The 20,570-nt window shown below is 44.0% G+C and overlaps 1 protein-coding gene across 1 annotated transcript in view; it reads left to right on the forward strand.

The window, feature by feature from the left end:
- Nucleotides 1-20,570, forward strand: part of POLR3G (RNA polymerase III subunit G) — a 236,657-nt gene that overhangs the window by 205,197 nt on the left and 10,890 nt on the right. Inside the window, exon 6 of the mRNA XM_086962996.1 lies at nt 9,505-9,633. Within this exon, the coding sequence (XP_086819122.1) occupies nt 9,505-9,633 (129 nt within the window). The remainder of the gene's footprint in view (nt 1-9,504; nt 9,634-20,570) is intronic.

The following is a 20,570-nucleotide window of genomic DNA, read 5'->3' on the forward strand; positions in this document are numbered from 1 at the left end:
AATTTATACAGATCTCTCTTCGTGCTAATAATATCAGCACAAACATTAAGTTTTCCTGAGGTTTACTCAATCTGATGGTATTTGAAACGATCCCAAAAATAATTAAAGATGTACTTAGTTATTGGGGTTCTCGTTAGTGCCGACAGTGTCTTACCAATCTCTTGCCAAAAATGCGCAAGTGCCGGGCAGTGATGAAACATATGGGTATCATCTACCATTTCTTCGCCACATTTACTGCAAGTTTTTATCGATGCGCCTTTGAAGCTTGATAACCTCTTTGGAGTCCAATACGCTCTATGTATTGAGAATAGATAATTTCTTTTTAGGGCAGCAGGTTTTACACACGCCCAGCATGTTTCCGATGATTTGTTCCAGATCATATTTAGATCAATGTCTTCGTTAGTAAACTCTCTTCTCCATATTTTTTCAGGTATTGATTGATCTTCTTCTCCAGCTTCAATTAACGCCCAATACCATTTTGATATTTCTTTTGTTATTGTGGATTCCTTTGTCATTTCCTCTTCAAAGTTTCCTGTATCTGTTGTTCCTTTTGGAATGGTATTAGCCCAGCTCTTTAATTGATGATATTTGAACTTCGACACTTTCCCTTCCGTTATTGTGTGTAGGTGTTCCCATGATATTAAATCATTTTCACATAGAAGTTGTCCCCACTTTTCGAAACCCAGTTGTCTAAGTACACTGGATAATGCATCTTTGAGGCATTCTGGTGTTCCAGGTGAATCCCAAATTGGGGCCATATTACTATAATATGGGATCCTCAAAATGCTTCTGAACTGGGTCCATAGTTTGACCGCATTAATTAGCAGCTTCAATTTTACTTTCTTGAAAAATTTGGGATGGCCAAATTTGAAAAGGAAATAGTCTTCTCCATTTGTAAGATGTTGCAGGAAATTTGGGAACTTACCGTGCTTCATTAGCAGCGTTCTAAAGTTTTTAAACTGAAAAGCTCTACAATATTCAATAATATCAGGACTTGCAATGCCCCCTTGTTTCTTCCTTCTACTGAGTTTGTTCCACGCAATTCTTGTGCTTTTCTCTGACCAAATAAAGCTGGATAACTCTCCTTGTATCTTCTTAAGGGCTGCTTTATTAAACTCCAACGGAATCGTGTTAAAAAGATACGTGAATTTGGGGATGATGGTCATTTTGACTGCGTTTGATTTGGCCAAAAAGTTTAGTGGTAGACCAGACCATGTTTAAGAAGTCTTCTCATTTCTACTATATTTAAATTTATTTGTGGAATTTTATTCAGATCTTCAGTTAGGGTGATCCCTAAGTATCCTATTTTTTCCTTTCAGAAAACTGGTTTAGTGGTACAATTCCAACTCATTGCCTCTGTCTTACTGACATTTATCAAATAGCCTGAAACCTTGCCAAAGTCATTCATTATTTCTTTAATTGCTGATTCTGAGTTATTGTAATTATCCGTGAACACCATAAGATCATCTGCATATAATGCCACTTTCTTTGCCCAATTTTGATATTTAAAAGGTGCTATTTGGATATGATTTCTGATCGAGCAGGCCAAAGGTTCAATATATAAATTGAAAAGTAATGGAGACAAGGGGCAGCCTTGCCTCGTGCCCCTCTGAATAGTGATATTGCTTGACAAACTCCCATTCACTATTATTTTTGCTCTAGGGTTTGTGTAAATTTCCTTCACCATATGACCAAAATTACTTCCCAGGTTATTTTTCTCTATGATGTTATTTAAGAATAGCCAATTCACGCGGTCAAAGGCTTTTGCTGCGTCATAGGTGATGATCGTGAGGGGTAGCTGTTCTGATATGGCTACATCGATTGTCGCCAATAGTTCATGCGTTATTTCTTGAATTTGTCTGCCCTTTATGAAACCCTTCTGATCCTAATCAATCGGATTCGGCATTAACTTTGATAATCTTTTCGCTATTATGTTCATAAACAGTTTGTAGTCGCAATTAAGTAATGATATTGGTCTGTAGGACTCACAAGATTTTGGATTTTTCCCCGGTTTTAATATAAGACTTATTGTGGCGTCGTTCCATGAATCAGGGATTTTATCATGCTCCACATAAATCTTGTTCATGAGCTTTGTCAAGTGACCAATTAAAGGCTCTTTTAAGGCTATGTAGAATTCATTGGGTAGGGCGTCAGGTCCTGCCTCTTTACCCTTCTTTAAGCTACCTATGGCAGATCTAACTTCCTCAGATGTTATATCACTATTTAAGAAAACAACTTCCTCTTCCGTTAATTTTGGCATTGTTATTCCTTCTAGATATTCCTTAATGTTCTCAGTCGTTGGGTTTGTGTCCTCTGTATATTGTTGAAAAGAAGTCTGCAAATTCTTGTCTTATTGAGGAGTCGTCTTCGCATAAGGCTGATTGATCTTTGGTATACACAGATAGTATAGTATTCCTTGTCTGGTCTGTTTTCAACTTCCAGGCTAGCATTTTCCCGCAGCCTTCCCCATATTCATGTTTAGCCAATTTACTGTTCTCCCATTTCTCTTGAACTATATTCTCCAAGTAATCTGTTAAAGCCTCTTTTAACTTACAAACCCTCTCAGTTAGTCTTTCTTTAGAAATCGGTGATGGGCTGGCTCCCAGTTGTGTTTCTGTTTCCTTAATTTCTGCCTCCAGTTTTTTTATATCAGTTTTCCTTCGCTTATTTTTATGTGCTCCCAAACTGAGTAAATGTCCTCTTATTACTGCTTTATATGTGTCCCATATAATTCTTTCAGAGGATACTATATCATTGTCTGCAAAATAATTAGTTGTGGATTTTAACAGTTGATCCACACTTTCTTCCGTTGTTAGGATTGATCGATCCAGTGTCCATCTAGTTGGTGTTAAGCTTTGTGTTAATGACAGTTTTAATTAAACTGCCGAGTGGTCCGATAAGTGAGCTGGTTGATGTTCAATACTTTTGACCTTATCTCGAAGTGAATTGCTTATTAAAAAGAAATCTATTCTAGATTTATGCCCTAGTTTTTTATTATGGAAAGTGAACGGATATGTTTTTTCACCTTTTTGTATCCACATATCAACTAAGTTCAGGTCTCTTTGTTATATATCCCCAGCCATTCCCTCATCCTTGGTGAATTTCTTTGTTTAGAAGGAGGTTGCCTGTCTACGGTCGGGTCTAATATAATATTATAGTCTCCTCCTACGATTATTGGGGCTGTGGATGTTATTAATTCTGAATATAATTTCTTGAGTGCCGCCGGGTCATCAATGTTTGGGCCATAATATCCTGCTATCATAAATGTGGAGCCCTCTATCCTAATTTTGGCCATTGCCCATCTTCCCTTTGTCTACCTCTTCCGATTCCAGTTTAGCATTCAGAGATTTTTTTATGATAATTGCCACTCCTTTTATATTACAATCTTGTGATGTATGAATGCTTGAGCCAATCCAATGTAAGTTTTTCACAATTTGGGACCACTCTGATTTTATTAAATGAGTTTCTTGAAGGATAATTATCTCGCTTTCTACCTCTTTCAGATACTCCAGAATTCTTCTTCTTCTCTTGGGAGTTCTAAGACCGTTGACATTCCATGAGAGTATTTTTATCATCTTTTCTTTCGCCATTCCGTTTTAAAGGGAAAATTTTGATTGAAAATAAAATTTAAAAGGACTATCTCGTCCCCATCGAAAACCTTTGCTTACCAAATTTGAGGTTATTTTTTTTTGTTTTTTCCCCATTTTGCTCCCCACCCACTTGCAATTATATCTTGCATGATTACTGTACAATGCAGGCAAAACGTCCCACCCTGAGGAAGCCTCCCTTCTTTTTTCAGGTGGTATTTTCCACCCTTTTCGTGCTCCGTAACGCCAGCCATTTTGTTACACATTAAATGATGAGAGTTGTTTAGATACCTATTTTGATTTCTCCTACTTTCTCATTAGCCTTTATTAATCTTGTCAATTTCAATTTGGTCTTTTATTTGCTGGATGAGGTTTTCTACCTCTTTTGGCTCCCTTAGATTGTGCATTTTGTTTCTCCACATTATTCTTAAGGCAGCGGGAAATTTCAATTGGACATTTGCTCCCAGACTTCTTAATTCTTGCATGTATTGCCCCAGTTCCCACTGTCTATCTTGCGTAGCCTTGCATATATCCGACTTGATGCGAAATGTCCAGTTGTCTTCGTTAAAAGACCCGCTTTTTAGTCCTTCATTGAGAAATCTTTCCTTCAGAGAATAGGTCCTGAAATGTATTAGTATTTTCCTCTGGGCTTTTCGGTCTTTACTTTTTCTGAAGGGGTCCCTGTGTACTCGCTGGATGTCTGTTGATAACTCACTGTCCTTTGACCAGGGAAAGAACTCCTCTAGCAAGGATATGACATACGATTTTATATCTGACCCTTCCATATTTTCAGGGATATTCAATAGTCTAAGGTTATTGCGTCTTCCCTGATTCTCCAGGGATTCAAGTTTTTCTTTGATTGCCCTCTCACTGTCTTTTATCTGCCGTATCTCCCTTTGGTTTGCATCTACTTCTTTGATTAAAGAGCCAAGCTCATTTTCCACAGCCGTTACTCTTACTCCTAATTCATTTAATTTCTGGTCAAGGTTTTCGACTACTTCTTGGATTTTAGATTGATTCCCTTCCGATATTGAGAATTTCGCTCTCATTTCCCCCAAAATTTTGTCCATCATTTTGTCCAAGCACGCCCCCATTATTTCTTCCATTTTGCTTACACCCGTCTGATCCGTATCCTGCTCCGTATCCTGCTCCCCTGGCCGCAATTCATGTAGGTCCACGTCTTTTTCCTTTTCAACTTGCTGCCCCGCTGCTCCCCCTTGTTGTTCTTGTGGGGTTATATCTGCTTCAGGTTCAGCTTCAGCCTCTTTCTCTGTGAGTTGTGTCGTCAAATTACTCATTATTGTTTTTAGTATTGGTTGGTGTGGTGTCAGTAGTGACCCGACAGAGGTTGGGGAGACTTTTTGTTGTACTCCTTCTTCTTCTTCTTCTTCTGTGCTTTCCTCCAAATACTCTAGAGCAGGTATCTCTTCTTCGTTCTCAGCAGTAAGTTCTTCACCCTCACCTCCACCTTCACCTGGGATTGACGTAGATGTAAATGTCGATGTTGAAGTACTCTCAGCTATAATCTCCGCCGCGGGCTGTCCACCCCGTATCTGCAGTACTTGTTGCACTTTAAAATATGATCTTAGGGATGGAGTTAATTTAACTTTTTGCCCTCTAGCTTTCGTTTTTGAAACTCTACCTTTAATACTCTCTGATAGTACGTCCAGTCGCGGTAGATTTCTTTTCTTTGTACTCCTTGGGGTCACACTCTTTTTCTTCTGGATTGACAGTGTGTTTTGCTTAGGTAAATTCCGGCTTCTTAGGCAGTAGGCTGATCTTCCAGTTTCCTCTTCTTTTTTGTCTAGTGTATCTGGGGGTACTGTTTTCTCTACCAGTAGTTTTTTTGACCTAGTAGTATAGGTAAATGCAGGCGTGAACTCTTCTCTGGTATTTTTTGCCTCCACACCTTGTGTGGTGACAACACCGTACTCTCCCGCTGGGGTAGGTTCTTTGTAGGTTTGGCAATGCTCTTTTTTTTTCCTCCTTCCGTTAGACAGTGTATGGTAGTTTAATTTGGGTTAATTTTTTGTTGTCAGGAACAACCACATTGCTTCTTTTAATCATCCAGTACCAGTCATTTAAAGATTGAGAATCTTTACAGTGCTCCTGGTTTTTATTTATTTTTACACTTATTTTTACGTTTAGGATGTTTGGGAGATTAGCTTTATTATATTTATTTTTGTTTGTAGTGCCACTTTGTTTACTTTGTATACTTTGTCTACTCTGTGTATTCGTGTTGTTTCCTGTTTCTTCGTAGCAGCAGCTCACCTCTTTGCAGTCTCTGAGATTGGTGCCGCTGACTCTGCTTCCTCTCCCCCGGAAGAGGAAAGTGATTCCACCAAGCGCCCTTCTGCAGCACCGGGTGGCGTTTCTTGCTCCAGCCCAGAGCTCCACCACCGTTGCTTGGACGTCGCGCACTCTCAGCTCCAGCATGCGGTTCTCTGCTGACCACGACCGCCACGCTCCCCAGGCGCCAAGATCCCGACAGGCAGCACTACAGCAACACCGCGCTACACCGCTGACTCGCCTTCGTTCACCACGTCTCGGTGAGTGTCTCTCCTTAGGCTCTCCTTAGGCTCTCTTTTCTTTTTCTGGCAGCTATCTCCACAGAAGTCCCTTTTGAGCACTATGGGGAGTGTTACTTCTGAGGGGTTATTTCGGGTTTATTAGTCTCATAATCTATCGGGTGACGGGTATCACAGCCCTTACCTTGACCAGGTCATTTTTAACTGGAAACCCGGCTGAGGTCGCCCATTTGCTTCCTCCGGGGAAGCGCTGGCATCGACTTGTTGGCCGGCGTTTCAGGAGCGCGCGACCGAGCGTCTTAGTCGGCCGCCATCTTCCTCAGTCGCTGTGTTCTTACACTGGCAAATTTATCAAATGAGAAACTCCCCAGGGGAAACCATCATTATCAACAAAGGTAACTCTTTTCATAGATGGATTTCTGCACTCTTTGCTAATGTGACCTCTCTTCCCACATTTTTTACACAATTTATCTCTAGAAAAGCATCCATAAAAATCGGCAGCATGGGACATAATACCACAACAAAAACAACCTGTAATCATGATTTTGTTATCAGAGAATTGTCCTCTAGGTTTAGTTTTCGTAGCATATATCTTGGGCTTGGTAATAGGAGACTTCACATCCATGGACTTTGCATCAATGTCTGGAGAATTTCCTTTGTCATTTTTTACCACAACATTCACAGTGTTCTCTTTCTTTGCTTCAAGAGCTTGCATATCTTGCATGCATTTATCTGATTCTTCGACGACTTTAGCGATAAGAAATTGCTTCCATTAGTGAAGGGTTCTTAGCTGCCCACAATTTCTCTTGCATTCTTTTATTCTTACATTGTACAATTGATTGGTCCCTGATCCAATGATCAGTCATTGGACCAAAATCACATTTGACCGACAATTCTCGTAAGCGAGTTACCATTTGAGACAGTCTCCTTATCCTTTTGAGGAACTGTGTAAAACTTGTGTCTTTGCATCACATTGTTAAATTGTTTGCCAAAATACTTAGAAAGTCTTTGTTTTGCCTCATTATTGGGAATATCAATGGGTTGACCATCAGCACCTATAATTTCCGGCAAATACTTGAAGACATGTTGGCCAGCTTTGCCTAAAGAATTAAATAGTATGGCTCTCTTCCTTGAAGCTTGAAATCTGAGCCCATCAATGGCTTCTAAATAATTTTCGAAGATACCAATCCACTCAATTGGCGGAGTCTCCTTCAACAAGAAAAGGAGGAGCTGGAGCATTATTTGATTGGCAGCCATGGAAGCAGAAGTAAACAGTTAGTAAAAATAAAATGGGAAATAGCTGTTGAAATAGCTGTTGGAGGTTTATGCGGATTTTATGCAAAGGCAGGAAAAATAATAGAAGTATAAAAGTAACAATGAGTGATGATAAATAATGAATATGTTCAAATAAAAAAGAAATAGTCACTTGTGGTTGTCAAAATGTAGTTGGTAAAACAAAACTGCATCCAACATGGTTGTTTAAGTGTGTAGTTTACATTTAAAACACTTGTGGTTGTCAAACTTTGCTTGCACAACGAAAACACAATAAATTGATGGTATTTAAAGTTTTGAGTTGCACATGCTGCACTATGCAAAAAAATAACTGTGCCGTCATCATATATAATGTCTGAGGAATCGTGGTTGGCAAAGGCTGGTTGGCAATGAAACAAAAAAAACAAAATGGTGACACGTTACGTTATACGTGCTGCACGGCTGAAAGAGTCACTCTGGTGCGAAGCAACGCGCTTTGAATTGAATGCGCGCGACTCGTGGTGAAATTAACTGCTTGGTAACGCGGGTTGAATGTGCGCAACAGTGTAAAAGCCAAAAGAAACGGAATGAAAATGCGGAAATACCTTTAAGAAGGAGAATGTCAAATAGAGGAACTTGCCTGTGCAGATAATTCAAATCCGAAAAGGTCGAGTGAACGCTGGGTCCGTGTGACCAGACGAAAGAAGGCACACCTTGAAGTCCACGTCGGAGTCACCAAGAAAGCGTCGCCAAAATGTTCAAGTATGATGGCAACCAGGTATGGTAGATTCCAGGAAACAGGTTTACTTAAGATAAATAAACAGAGAGAAAACCCTCTTCCTCTCCTGCCTCGGCAACCGCCACTCCGGAGCAACAAGGAACATGTATTCCAAGTGTGCCCAGTAACTCCGAGAGGCAGGTGACGAAACGGGAACAAAGACAACATCATAACAGTCCCCCTGTAATGGAATATTCAAGCAATTGGAGGAGTACACCCTGGAGACCCCCCAATGTCTCCGAAGTATAAAGAGAGGTGCACAAAAAGGCGAAATTCTCCTTTTTATGAAGACCCCTCACTCACCAACCTAGTTGGTGACATGCTTCATCATTGGGGTCCCACCCAAATAGCTGAATGCTATCCGGGTGTGCTACGACACCGTATTACAGTTGAACAGGTTTTTTGGTGGTGCAAGTGAGTAAAACTTTTTATTCTGGAGCAACTGGGCAATGTTAGAAATTCGTAAGAAGCAGTTCTCGTTAAATTGACCTTCGGTATCTTTGTAGTGAAAAAAAAAGTGAATAAAAATGGTCTACATGTTTCAACCTGATGGCAATAATACCAGGTTTTCATCAGGACCAGTGGGTTTGACCCGGGCGGTCTACACGCGCTAAATTGTACCCTACCCTTTGTAGACCATTTTTATTCACTTTTGTTTCACTACAAAGATACCGAAGGTCAATTTAACCATGAACGGCTTCTTACGAATTTTATACATTGCCCAGTTGCTCCAGAATAAACTTTTTTGAGGAAGTTAAATCTCGCTAAATTTGTAATCCACTTTTTTCACTCATTTGCACCACGAAAAAAGCTGCTCCACTGTAATATGGTGTTGTAGCACACCCGGATAGCATTCGGCCTCTCTGCTGATGAAGCATGTCACCAACTAGATTGGTGAGTGAGGGGTCTTCTTAAAAAGGAGAAATTCGCATTTTGCGCACCTCTCTTTATACTTCGGAGACTTTGAGGTTTCTCCAAGGTGTACTACTCCAATTCCAATAACTCTTCCCAGGGGGGATACTGTAGAGTAAGAGGGCTTTTGCAAACTGATGTAAAGGGAGTGAAAAGGAACTAAACTAAAGGGTGTACATCGGAGTCTTAGAGGGCAGAGCTGCTCATAAGCCCAGGCATACAAGAACATCTTTTTGCTTATGATGAATACAAGTGATCTACCCTCCCTGTACTGGGCTTAAGTCACATGGCTTGGTTGTAGGGCTGGGAGTCCAAGAAAAACGGTGATGTCCACTGCAGTGTTATGGATTTTTGAATGCATGGCACTTCGGTACTCTGTGGCCTGGTAAGCACTTGATGAAAGATTTAAATCATACGTACCCACAAATACAGACTTATGTTTTGGCAGGAACTGGAGAAAAAGGGAGATGAAGAAAAATCAGATGAGGAAACTGAAGGAAAAGAAAAGGACAAAGACAAAGAAGAGGAAGAAGAAGATGCTGAAAGCGAGGCTTATGATGAGGAGGAGCAGGAAGAGGTGATGTGTGCTCCTTGTATTTTGAACTTCCTTTTACTCTTCCAGCTACATTGTGATGTATTGACACACACTGCAGCATTGCTTTTATGTTATAGAGGCTTCTAATTGCAGATTCCCTACCTCAGAAATATCCTCATGTGTCAGACTGGATCCGGAAACTTTTCAAGCAGTATCCTTGCGCACCCATAGGTGGCGTCGCTCAGCTCTATTGGTGTTGTCTGCATCTGCACCAGAAATGACACATGCGGTGCCTGACATCAGTTCTTTTCTTTCCGTGTCAGACACAGATGCGGCGAGAGCAACCCCTCAGTCTTTTTTTACTTTTTGTTGATCTTTTTTGAGATTTTTTCCTGTTGTGGCAGTTATGTCTTCTGGGAAGGCGAACTTCAAGCCCAGTGCGCTCATCACCGACAGATGTTGGAAAGGGATCCGCATCTTGTTTGCCTTTGGTCCCTCAGGTGCTCTCTTTACCCGAAGGCCTGCGCCAACTGCTGCGTCATGCACCCTGAAGCCTATGAGGGGGCAATCCTTTAAGCACATGGCGGAGCTTTAGATTCTTGTCTCACTTGAAGGTGTCAGTAAGTCCCTTAAGAAAAAAAAGAGCAAGAAGTCAGAGTTGTCAGACTTCGCCCCTTCCGTCGAAGTCTTCAGATGGGTGAGCGTTACTATTTTAGGCATGGCTCCCGGGTTAAGACAGTGCCTGGGTTGGCTAAGTGCTTTCCCCAGTTTCCGGGAGCTGGAGTGACCCCCGCTGATCTTCAGGAAATTTATGAGGCCATGCAACTCATATTTGAGCATCCCACCGCCGTGCCTCCTGGCCCCGCAGGGTCAGGAGGGGCCCCTATTTGTTCGCTGCCAGCTGCGGCACTGGCCCTGTTTCCAATACTGCCCCGAGGATCTACAGATGGATCTGGACTAGCAGTGGTCATGTCACCTTGACTTTCTCCAATGCCAGTACCCACCGGAGGTGCCATCCCCATTATTATCCGTGACTCCAGCATGGAGCCAGAGGGGCATCGTCCAACGCGGACCCCAACGCCGACTGGAGCCTTGCTCTCTAGGCCAAAGCCTGAGCCCTATTCTTAGGGGCCAGGACTTGCATAGGAATAGGAGGCGTCACTAGACCTTAAAGAATACCAGCCCATTGGCCCTATTGTAGACTGGTGTGAGCATGTGGGCTGGACACTTCTCCAGAATCTGGCATGCTTTATTCCGCTACTGTTTATGGAGGAGGGAGTGTCTTTTGCTATGCTGGTTAGAAAGGCGGCTGAGGTCTCTGACCTTAACCTACCGTCAGTGGCAGTCCAGACTAATAATTTGACAGAAGTGCTTCCACTTGAAGTGATCCCTTCTTAACCACTTCTTCCCTTCAACAAAGCACTTACAGATGTCTTACTGGGGACTTGGTCCAAATCCAGCATTGGGGCTGCTGTGAACCGGACAATTGCCTGCTGCCATCGCCCCGCCACAGGGGACCCCAATTTCTTTACCCAGCACTCTAGGAGTTTGAGGGTCCAAGCCTCAACTTCCCATGTAAGTCCTGGCACATTCCCTACCACTCCCTGGACAGGGACTCCGAGAGGCTGGATACCTTAGGCAAAAAGAGGCTTTCTTCCACCAGCCTGGCACTGTGGTCAGTGAACACCGCCTTTTGGGCTGTTAATCCTGTCCTCTATGGGACTCGGTTACGCAGGTGCTGCCTGTGGTCCCAAAAGAGGCATGGGCCATACTCTCCCAGGCTGTTGCCAACGGGAGGGATGCAGGTAAGTTCACAATTCGATGTGGACTGAACAATACTGATTCGCTGGGCAGAGTGGTTTCGTTAACAGTGGCTTTGAGGTGCCACTCCTGGCTGAGAGCTACTGGCTTTTTAGGGGATGTCCATGCAACACTTGTGGACATGCCCTTTGACCCCCCTCTCTTCGGAGACGAGGTGGATTCTGTGCTAGAGCGCTTTAAGGACAGCAGAGCTATGGCCAGGTTATTGGGGTTTTCTATTGCCCGTTGCCAACCACAATCCGCCTTTTGCTCCTTTTGTGGCCATGGAAGGGGTTTCCAACCGTGTCTCTATACAGCCAGCCACTGTGGCACACAATCTTCCCAGCCTCTGCCTGCTCAACGACGCAGTACCCACAGACCTAGTTAGCTAGAGCTTGAGTCAGTTCACAAACACACTGGCAGCCGCAGCTTCCAAACCCTTATAATTTGCCCCATTACCAATATGGTCCCACTGGTAGAACTTTGAAACTGCATATATGATTTTAATGTATGGATTATGATCAACATAAATTGATCCTGGCGAGAGAGAGAAAAGAAACCAAAATAAACATGCACAGAATTTAGAAAATACTTTCATTTTATATTTTAGTAAATTGATAATGCATACATTTATTGAAAATTATCATGGTTGCTCCATAGAGTGCAAGAGAAAGTAATTGCAAAACATACCTCACGCGGCAGTTAGGTCGAAACGTCCACAATTGTTTCCTAGCCTAGATTGAAGTTTCAGATCCATATGGATGGCGTGCTTTCTTTCATCTGCCACCTATCCTTCGCTATGGATTTATCTGGAGTAAAAGATTTTAGGCATATCACATGGGCCGTTTTGAGCTCCTTTAGCCATTGTTCTATTGTATTTTTGATAAATATTACTCCTCTCTGCCCTATGTCACTTCACACATGAGCACTTTTACGAGCACTGTCTCATACATTCTATGGAGCAACTATATAATATTCAATAGATAAATGCATTATCAATTTACTAAAATATAAATGGAATTTATTTGGCTGATTCTGTTTGTTTATTTTGGTTTCTTCTCTCTCGTGTTAGAATCAATTTGTTGATCATAATACATAAATTAATATTGTATAATCAGTTTCAAAGTTCTACCAGTAGGACCATATTGTTGTATGTACTGAATTATACCCAGGTCCTTTGCTTTTTCTTGGGTTACCCCGTTAGTTTCTAATGGACATTATCAACATGGGCACCCAGTAGTAGGAGGCAAGATGCTCCATCATCTGTCCCACTGGCCGTCCATCACATCTGACCAGTGGGTTTACAGATTGTCCGGAGGGGCTACTCCCTCGTCTCCGTGACTACCCCTCCACCCACCCTAGTCTCCATGACTACCCCTCCACCCACCCTAGTCTCTGTGACTACCCCTCCACCCATGCTACCTGCTTGCAACAGGATGATGGTGGACCACCTCTATTTACTCCAACAGGAATTGACAGCTCTGTTGGTAGAGGGAGTCATACAGAACGTGCCGATGCCAGAAGTATGTCGTGGTTGCTATTCCTACACTTTTTGGTGCCCAGGGAAGGATGAAAGCCTTCGACCTAAATTAGATCTAAGGTCTCTCAATTTCTTCCTCCGGAAGGGGAAATTCAAGATGCTTGTGCTCGCTCAAGTCTTGTCTGCCCTGCACCAGGTAGACTGGATGGTAGCGTTGGACTTGCAGGATGTATAATTCCACCACATTCCCATCCTGCCTGCTCGCATGCGTTACCTGCATGTTCACGGTGGACTACGAGCTTTATAATTTTTCTGTGCTCCATTTTGGCCTTACTAGCACCCCTCGAGTGTTCACCAGGGTGATGGTGTGGTTGCAGCTTATCTGTGAAGATTAGGGGTGCCAGTCTTCCCCTATCTCGATGACTGTCTGTTGAAGGCAGTCAACTCCTACCTCCAGACTAACATTCACTGGGGTTCACAATCAACGTGCCGAAATGACACCCGATTCCCTCTCAGATGCTCCCTTTCATCAGAGCTGTTCTGGACACCATGCAGTTTGGGGACTGTCCCCCTGCGTGTGAGTCCAGGCTGTTCAGGCTATGATAGCAATGTTTCAGCATCTATCCTGGATTTCAGTGAGACTGACTCGAAGGCTGCTGGACCTCATGGCCTCCTTCATCCTGCTGATGACACATGCCTGCTGGCATATGCGACTTTGCAGTGGGACCTGAAGTTCGATTGGGCGCAGCATCAGGGAAATCCATCCAACGTGGTCCTGATCTGGAGGGAACTGCAAAAGATTTGCATTGGTGGTTGACTAACTACAATTGGGTAAGCAGCAGATCCCTCTCTCTTCCCCAATCAGATCTGACAGTGGTGACTGACGCTTCAATCCTGGGATGGGTTAGCCATCTGGGGAAGTGGAGATCAGAGACCTCTGATATCCGGAGGACTCTGGACTTCACATCAAACGTCTCAAGCTACGAGTGATCCAGCTAAAATTGAAAGCTTTTCTACTCTCCATCAGGGGAAGGCTGGTGCAGGTGTTCATGGACAGCAGCACCACCACCATGTGGTACTGAAACAAGCAGGGCGGTGTGTGGTCGTGGACCATCTGCCAAAAGGCACTCTGCTTCTGGACATGGCTGGGACAACAGGGCATATCCCTGGTAGTTCAACATCTGGCAGGCTCTCTGAACGCCAGATCAGGCAAACTCAGCCGAAGATGCCTAGCGGGTCACGAATGGTGTCTCCATTTGGAGAATGCGCAAGATCTTTCAGCAGTGAGGAGAGCCTTGGTTAGATCTGTTTGCCACCACCAAGAACGCACAATGTCAGCAGTTTTGCACTCTGGACTTTCCAAGGCGACGCACACTCGGAGATGCTTTTCATCTCGATTGGAGCTCTGTCCCCCTGTACGCCTTTCTCCCATACCACTCCGGCCCAGATGTCTCAAGAAGATCAGGAATAACTGGGCCAGAGTCATTCTTGTAGGCCCGGTCTGGGCTCAGAGTTTGGTATCCCAAGCTGTTGAGCATGTCCATCGGTCCTCCGATCAGTCTACATCTTCGAGAGGATCTTCTGTCGCTGCAACAGGGGAGGGTTCTACACCTAAACAAAGTCAATGATCCAACTCCTTGCATGGAGATTGCACAGTGACTGTTGACAGATTTTTACCTTCCTCTGCAAGTCTGTGATGTTGTTCTGCTAACCAGGCGACCCTCCACCAAATCGCCTGCCGTAGGGCAAAGTATGTGGCATGGTGTGTAGACAAGGAGGTTAATCCCCTTTCTGCTCCCCTCTCTGAGGTTCTTCTCTTTATTCTTTCCCTTGTCCAGCAGACCTCAGCTCGGGGCACCTTAAAGGGTTACCTTTCTGCTGTATCAGCCTTTCTGCGGTTGCCTAATCAGCTATTCTTCTTCAAATCCCCTATTGTACATAGGTTCTTGCCAGGTTTGCAAAATGTTTCCTTCCCCTCCTTTCATCTTGTCCCAGTGTGACCTGAATATGGTTCTCACGATTTTGATGTGCGCTCCCTTTGAGCCATTGCGCAATTCACCTTTCAGTCTCTTTACCATCAAGACGGCCTTGTGGCAGTGACATCTGCCCAGAGGGTCAATGAGCTTCACGTTTTGTCATCCAAGCCTCCTTACTTGAACAACTAGCCAGACAAGCCGGTGCAATTGTCACTCTATTTCATGTAGGCCAGTTCCTTGCCATGCCTACTTACTATGCTCTGCCACAATCCTCTAAGGAGGAGGAACAATTTCACTGTCTTTACCGAAAAAGAGCATGGTCATTCTACTTTGACCACACAAGAGTTCTGGGAGGACGACCAATTGTTTGTGCTGTATGTTGATGTAGAGGTACAAAAGGGGGTGGTGATGGATGGATTTGTTTCGCTTTGTTCGCCCTAAGTTGGCAGGGTATGCTCAGACGTGAGTCCCTTGCTCACTTGGCCACTGGATTCAAGATAGCCTGGCTGATCAGGATTATGAATCCGAAACCGGACCCAGGATGCTTGTTTCCGGTCCAGGGAAGTCATGGCTTGGCAGTTCGGGCTGGACTGTTCCCATGAGGCACAGGGTCAGACTGATTTGCATATGGCCATGTCTGAACTGGGGTGGCTGAGTGAGCTAAAGAATGGTGATGGATTAAACCCAGATCTGTTGACTAGGGGTGAGTGTTTAATTTGCTCAAACGCTCCGTCCATCATCCCCTTTTGTTTCGATATGTTGATGTAGAAGCAGGGAAAGACTGTGCAGAAGCAGACCATTTTCTGATGGATTGTGGTTTGCATTAAGTTATACAGGGCATTGGCCAAAAATCAACCCCCTGAGGGTTTGCATGCACATTCAACCAGAGCCAAGGCTGCAACAGCTGCATTAGCTCTCAGAGTTCTGGTCATGGACATCTGCCAGGCAGCGATGTGGGCTTCTCTGCACATGTTCAATAAACACTACTGCCCAGACAGTCAGGTCCATAGGGTTGGACACTTAGTTTTATTGGTCCTACAGGACTTTTTAGTTTTTAAATTAATTTGCAGACCCACCTCCAGGAAGGTTTTTCTTGGGTATCTATTTTAAGGTAAGGAATCTGCAGCTAGAAGTCTATCAGATGGACAAGTTGCTTATTCCTTATCTGGGACAGACTATCTAGCCGCAGATTCCTTACCAAGCCCCCATCCTACCCGTGGATGGATGTCTAGGGGCAGGACTTTTCATTCTTAGGGCACTCGTTTTCCACACTAGTGTGAGTGTTCTCCGCGCATCATTGTGGAAAGTTGCAAAGAGAAACTGATGTCCGCGTCCTCGGTGACGCCGACGACACCACATGGAGCTGAACTATGCCGCCTACCAGTTCACAAGGATACTGCTTAAAAGCGTTCCAGATCCAATCTGACGACTGGGGATAATTCTAAGGTAGGAAATCTGCGGCTAAAGAGTCTCTACCAGGTAAGGCTTTACCGAGGGGAAGTAACTTGTCCATTGGACTTCTATGTTTTACAGTTTAAATAAGAAACGTACTACTGTACATGGAGCTCGTGACTGCATGTACCAGCACTTTCATACGAGTTGTCATGATCTGAGCTCTTACTGTGATTTAAGATGTATCACAATTACGCTGAACAATGTGAATAAAAACTATTTTGAAAGGTGGCAGTGAAGGGAGCACATCCCTGCTTTTCATTGGCCGTTTCTTTTTAATCTGGCCTGTCTGATGCGTGCTGATGAGGCTGATCTCTGTGAGTGTAGTAAAGAGCTGTCCTCCGAGTCAGGAAGCAGCAGCCCCCTGGGATCCGTGCATTGTAGACTAATAGGTTAATCTAGTTTACAGAGAGCAGCAGGATTGCAAATGCTAACTGACAGAAGATGCTTCACTGCGTTGCTCAAAACTGAAGGCCTGTTATCGACGTCATTCTCATTCAACACAGGGATTGGGAAGACAGACTGTTTTGTGCAGCTACTTCCAGTTAAATAAGCATAATATTTTGTTTAACTATGTGATATCATCCACGTTTACCTATTTGTTTGCACTATTATGTCTAGTTCTAAATACTATCATGTTAATATGACTTACATTAAATGAGTGCAAATCCATTAAATAGGACATAATACAAAATGCTCCCACGTGTGTTGGAAAATGGGAAGAAAAGTGCACTGTTACTTCTTTAGCCCTATTTTAAAATAATGATTATATACAAACTAAAAACATTACAATCACCAGCATTGCTAATATCATCATCTATAGTAGACCTCCAAGATGCATGCCTTGAATCTGTTTTATTTTAGGGAAAGTAAATAAAATTCCTCTCTCTATTTGTTAAATTAACACATTCCCATCAGGCGTTGTGATATAAACAATCACATTAAGTTAAAAGAAAATGATTTAATACCTAAAACCATTAGTACCAAACAGTTTGCATTCATCTTTGGCTGGAAACGTTCTTTCATTTTATAAATAGTTGTGAATAATGTTAAGAAAATTAGGTTTATATTTGTTTATTCGTTACAACATAACGTCAATATTCAAGTAGTAAAATCTCTGACGTAGCATCAACATCCGGCCGTCAATGCAGTTAGCAGCGCTTATTTAATATACAAAAAGATGCTCCGCCCCCTCAGCCCCTACCCACCCAAACCCTCCCTCCCTGGGTGTTAATAAGATCTTATTCTTTTATGTATCCCTGGTTCTTAGATTTCAGAGGGTCTTCATAGGGACGTGGTTATAGATTAGTCAGGCGTAGAAAATTTAGATACCTAGGACAGGTGAGTTCTGTGAATTCCTTCGACAGAAGTGCGATAAACGGTTTTCAGACTTCCCCAAGTGCATCCTCTTGTAATTTCAAAGTCATTGAATTTTTTTCCATCCTCAGGAGGTGCCAGATGTGGTGAAGCCACCCTAGTTTTGTCGGGAGTCTGTCAGTGCCACAGAGGGCTAGGACCATTTGATGAGCTGCCCCCAGTGCCAGCGCAATGTGTCTTCCTCTCCTAGCTTTAAGGGGAAAAGTCAATGGATTAGGGAGGCCTAACAGTACATAGGCCGACAACCGGGGGAGTTGGGTGCCAAAATGGTGGTCAGTCTCTGTCAGGACCCCCCTTCTTCTACGAATAGCACTCTTCTATTGGAAAAGGGCCTTTCAATATACCAGACAAAGCCTCCCCTACGCTCCTAACACTCCCTTACTTGGAATCCCCACCGCAACAGGGTTAATCACCAGACAAAGTCTTTCCCTCTGGAAGGAATATCCACAGTCGTAGCGTTCATTGACGACGCGCTAGCGGACCACGAGAATTTAGCTCGGACCAGGGAGTCTGGCGCTCCCTGTTTATACTACACGGAACCATCACTCGATACGTTAAATAGTACTGGTCCCCAGATGGGATTGAGCCCCCTACACATGAACTGACGCATGCCGTATATCTGATGGGTGAGGGATGCCACCTAATTAGATGGCTATACAGGGGCGTCCAGGCACAGGCAGAGACCGCTCTCACAACTCTGAGAAAAATGGACTAGAGATCTCGGAGGAGACCTAACCGCCAAGGACTGGACCTCTCTCCTGGAATTCCCCAAAAATGTATCTCGTAATGCCAAATTCAAACTCATACAATAGATGATCCTTCACAGGGCATACCTTACCAAACATCACCTCAATTGTATATATCCTGACCCACATGCCTGCTGCCCTAGATGCCAGGCAGAGAATGCAGACATGTTAAACATGCTATGGACGTACCCACACCTGGGAGGGTTTTGGTCCTCAGTTGTACAAATAGTGGGAGAAATAATAGGTACCCCCGACTGGGACACATGAGAGAGCGGTTTGCTGGGACTACGCCGACGCCCAAAATCACAAAGTACAACCTTGCTTCGCGGATATGGCTATCCTCATAGGAAAACACGCTATTACAATGAAATGGAAATCAGCCTACCCCCTACACTAACCAACTGGCACAAGGAGGTTTGATGGAGTGGAGGAGAAAGCGCTATCATCAGGTGGGAGGAATTCCGAGGTTTACACAAAACACCCATCTCTATGGGATGGGACCAGATGTTAGTCATTCAGGCTACTGACCACCTTTATGCCTCCCGAAAAAATAAAACATACCACCCCCCTCTCCCTGCCACGTGACATTGTAGTTATTCCTCACCGACCCCTACTGGCTTCCGTGTCGTCCCACCCGATCGCTGTCCCTAAAACCTTACGACCCCCATGTGACACTTATGTGACCGAAAGGTTAAAGTCCAGGTCCGGATCTTATCATCTGGGGGTGAACCTGATGTGTGGCTGAGGGGTAGTCAGTTGAAAAATTGTATTTTCCTTATTTGATTTACTGGACAATTCATAACTGTACCAGCTAATGCAAATGGTAGATCCTGAAATGTAAATACCCATAAAGGGTTACCATGTGTGCATATTAGTTTTTCAGACCTCAGGACACTGTTTGAACTAATTGTACACAAAGTTGGAAACATTGTATCACTGCACCAATAACTGCGGCGCTTTATTAACCTGCCATATTGTATAAAATATGTTTGTTAAAAATATCTGTCAGGACCTCTTCCCAGAGTTGGGTCAAGAAATGGCACTCCCATAAGATATGTAGAAGCGTCCCCAGAGCACCATTACATCGCCAGCCCTTGTCACTGCATTGTGGATTCGCTCTGTGTAATGCAGGCCCGGATTGAATACCAATAGGTGATGATCTTTGTCACTGTTTGTGTGCTAGCTACATTAGTGGCTGTTTCCCTAACTCGGTGAAAGATTTCGCGCCACTCCTGAAGGGAAAGCTCCCGCCTCAGTTACCCGCATCACAGCTGTGCCGCAGGTCTAGGTTTAGGGGTCTTGTCAAAATGCAATTTATACAGGTCCAACACCAAATGTTTGTCTGATTCTTTGCGTTATAGCCATTTCTCAAAACTTGCGAAGTGGCGTTAGGCTGTCTGTCTCATCCCAGCTGCATCAGCCAATGCCTAATTTGAACGTATCAGAATCTCTCCCTCTCAGGCACGTCATTATCTCTCCTTAAGTCGTTAAACCGTAAGGGACCCAGATCAAAGAAGTGGCCTATCGACCTGCATCCCGGCTTCATCCACTCCCGAAAGGCCACTGTATTCAGTCCTGAGAAAAAGTTTGGGTTCTCCGCCACCGGGGTAAGAGAAGGGAGGGGGGGGGGGGGTAGAGGGGGGAGTATGAAAAGCCCCTTCTGACGGCCACAAAGTCACAGACTCCGAGAGTGAGGCCTATTATCACAGAAAGGTAAAGACGGCAGGGAGGGCTGTGCGTCTTATTAAAAAACTGAGCCTTCCACAAGGATGTTCCAGGCAGCGCCATGTCCATGAAAAGCAGCTTTTCTCGGACTCTGGTGTGCCCATTCCACCAGTAATCTAGCCTGCGCCACTTGGAAATACTGTAAAATACGTGGGACTCCCAGTCCCCCCGCTTTGGAGTCTGCCTGGTAAATTGATGATGCATTCGAGCGCCTGCCCATACATCATTTTGAAGGGCTTTTTGTAAAGTCTGAAGTGTCCTAAAAGGGGGCCAGAGCGGTACCGTCATTAATACTTACAGGATCCTGGGGAGGACCGACCTTTTAGGGCTGTGATGATTCCGATCCAGGGCGGGGGGAAAGCTGTCCACCAAGCTAGATCAGTGTGCACTCTGCGAACCAGTGTGCAAAAATGTATATCTATC

This window comes from Lissotriton vulgaris, chromosome 3_1 (genome assembly GCF_964263255.1).
Source record: "Lissotriton vulgaris chromosome 3_1, aLisVul1.2, whole genome shotgun sequence".
In the NCBI taxonomy this organism is placed as follows: Eukaryota; Metazoa; Chordata; class Amphibia; order Caudata; family Salamandridae; genus Lissotriton; species Lissotriton vulgaris.